Source organism: Vollenhovia emeryi, unplaced genomic scaffold, assembly GCF_000949405.1.
Source record: "Vollenhovia emeryi isolate VEMERY1.0 unplaced genomic scaffold, V.emery_V1.0 DF939164.1, whole genome shotgun sequence".
Lineage (NCBI taxonomy): Eukaryota > Metazoa > Arthropoda > Insecta > Hymenoptera > Formicidae > Vollenhovia > Vollenhovia emeryi.
This window is the reverse complement of record NW_011967202.1, coordinates 156,752-159,544: the sequence shown is the minus strand read 5'-3', so window position 1 is coordinate 159,544 and position 2,793 is coordinate 156,752. Positions and strand designations below refer to the sequence as shown.

General features: G+C 50.3%; 1 protein-coding gene across 1 annotated transcript in view; it reads right to left on the bottom strand.

Moving 5' to 3' along the window:
• The window catches only part of LOC105564465, a 31,842-nt gene extending 31,071 nt beyond the window's left edge, over window positions 1–771 (bottom strand). The window contains exon 1 of the mRNA XM_012016849.1: window positions 428–771. Within this exon, the coding sequence (XP_011872239.1) occupies window positions 428–437 (10 nt within the window). The 5' untranslated portion in view covers window positions 438–771. The remainder of the gene's footprint in view (window positions 1–427) is intronic.
• Window positions 772–2,793: the final 2,022 nt, after the last annotated feature.

Sequence of the window (2,793 nt, the reverse complement as noted above, 5' to 3'; positions counted from 1 at the left end):
CCCTGGGATTTAAACAGATGTTAATCTCGACGGTTCGTTCGAAAATGACAAAATTACCCGGACATCGCGTCGCATCGCGCCTCGATTACATTTCCCCGCGTTCGGCCAGACGACTAAGCAGCTAATTTCCCTCGAATTCGATTAACGTGACGGATTAAGTCCCGATCCCGGGATTAAGGGACGTTAACCCGCGCATCGTCCCGCACATAAGAGAGAAGACGATCTCTCTCGCGGCCGACCCGGCCATCGTCATAGTCACGTCGGTCGGGCTGGCTCTATTAAGGGTGGGTAAGGGGTAACTAAGGGAGTTTCTCCGGTGGCCGATCGATTGCAGGCAAAAGTGCCCTCGTATTTCGCGCGGAGGGACATAAATACATTATATGCACGTATGTACACGCGTATTCTCACTCTTGCTCGTTTCTCTCACCTCTCACCATCTGTGCTCCGATGCCCCTGGGGTCGTCTCGCGAGAAATGCTCCTCTATGATCGCCGCCGTTTTTTTTCTCGCCTTCCCCCACGACACCGTCGGCCCAGCGGAATTGCGTGCGAAAAACTACTAGCGCTCTTTCTCGCCCTCCCGCGCCGTTAACCACCGACGCACCTGAGAGAGAGACTTCGAGAGCAAGGCAAGCCGGAGAACGCGATCCTCGCTCGTCGAGCGTCCCGCGCGGACTGATCGGCGCGGGCATCGACGCTCGCGCGCCTCCGCTTCGACGTCGACTGCAGGCAGCCTCGCGGCCGCCGCGGATGGAAGGGGTTGCAGCCGCCGTGTTTTATCGGGTCTTCTGTCTGCCCGCCTGCACGCAAAACGAACGAGCGTCGGCGATCTTGGGCTAATTAATTAATTTTCATCAACGCATCGGGTTTTAAGCCCCGGGCGAACTTTCGGAAACTCCGGGCGACTTCTGGCGATATAAATCTCGGCGCTTTAGCGGGATAATCGGTGCTCGCTGAAGCGACTATTATCTCTCGCGGCTGATCGTCATTCGAAACGTTCCTTATCGCGATAACGATTTGTCGATCGAAGACAATGCAGGGGAGCCGAGCGCATCGTTGCAACGCGGGAACAAACGCGGCTCCTTTCTGCGGTTCCGTTTGTTTCCCAACATCCTTAAGTCTCCTTCGTCGACGGATGCCGCATTGTATTCCACATGCAGGCCACATGTTTCTCGCGTGCTGGCCACACGTCGGGCCAAAATATCGCGCGGGGCGCGTGCCGACGAGGGTTCTTTTTACGATTAAGATCGTTCACGTCGCTCGTAAAGCTCCGAATCACCTCGCGCCGTAACAAGCGCTTCTTCCGAGCTTTAAAAATTGTTTAACCAGCGTCAATTATACGCTCTTCTTCGCCACGTCTTCTAATGTCCCCAATGTATGAAATCTTTTCCTAATTGCGTAGACAATTTCACTTGGGCGCAAGAGCAAGAGATTGCCGCTCGATTAGCGTTTTCTAAAGTTATCGCGAAATATTTACTTAGCTTAGGCACGAAATAGGTTCAATTTACTCGTTTCCTATGTGCTCAATAAATTAGAATCGAACGAGGCATCGAAGGTGACATGGTCGCGCCGCATGACGGCCTCGCACGTAATAAACCCTGACATACTTGGTTTGAATATCGGGCTCCAATTTCCGATATATAATTCCGCATGTCCGCCGACGTAGACCGGAATATTGTGCGCGCCGTCATCCGCCTTACGTCCCCTTAACCCTCTCAAGGCCCCAAAACGACAATGCGTCCCTCAAAGAACGTTTCACGTCGCGGGTCCTGCCCTCGGAGATATAAGGATGGTCATTTATACGGATCACTGCCCCGCGCGAACTCCAGATATTTCCACCGCGAAATTAGATACTCGAAATGAGATACTCTTTCGTATGATACGGCGCGTTGATCGACGCGTCAGTCGCGCGAATCTGACATGTGCGGGACCAGATACATTGGTTGTGTCGCGGGCAATCAATAATCTGGCAAACTAATGGCTCCGGTATTTGTCTTTCCCTCGGCCAAATACACCGACCGGCGAAAAGTCTCCCGTTACTTATACTTTTATTATTGCCTTCGAAAAAAAAGAGAGAGAGACCGACCACCGTGAGGGGAAATTGAATTTTCTCGAGGACAAGGGACCGTTTCTCACCTTGGGGTGGGTGGAAAGGGGCGAGAAAAGTTTTCGTCGGGAACGCGAAGAATGAGAGGGTCTGACGCGGCTATTACTTGTCGAATCTCGCGGGTGGAACGTTTGCAACGTTTGTACGAATGACAAATGGTGTACACTAACGTTCGCGCTGTCGTCTCAGAACGCGTCATTAACGCGGAGAGAGAAAAATCGAACTGGAACCGCCGAGCTCTTAATGAGCAAAGACGTAATGTAACGAGCGCCGTTTCCATCTGAACTTAAACAAAGATAATTGCTCGACCCGTCGCTTTCCCAACCTTCTTGTTATTCTACCGATTTAGAAGAGACCGAAATACCAAACGCGATTTTCGCAAAAGGACATTTACGTGGAATATTACGTAGGAAACTGCAGAGGAAAACGCGCGCGGCGTCTCTCGTTAATTTGTTTACGAGAGAATCAGAAACACAAGAAATTAATTGTCATACGGATGTGAAATTTGCGAATATTCTCAAACTTTTATCATCGCTGTGTAATGCGTGTATTATCGTTTTTTGTTACTCTGGGAAAGAAGACAGTGAGCAACCCATTTTTGGGCCCACAATTAGTAATTGAATTATTTGGATTGTTCATAACTAAAGATCGCAATTAGCTATTCTGTCTATATCCAAGATTTTTAAGT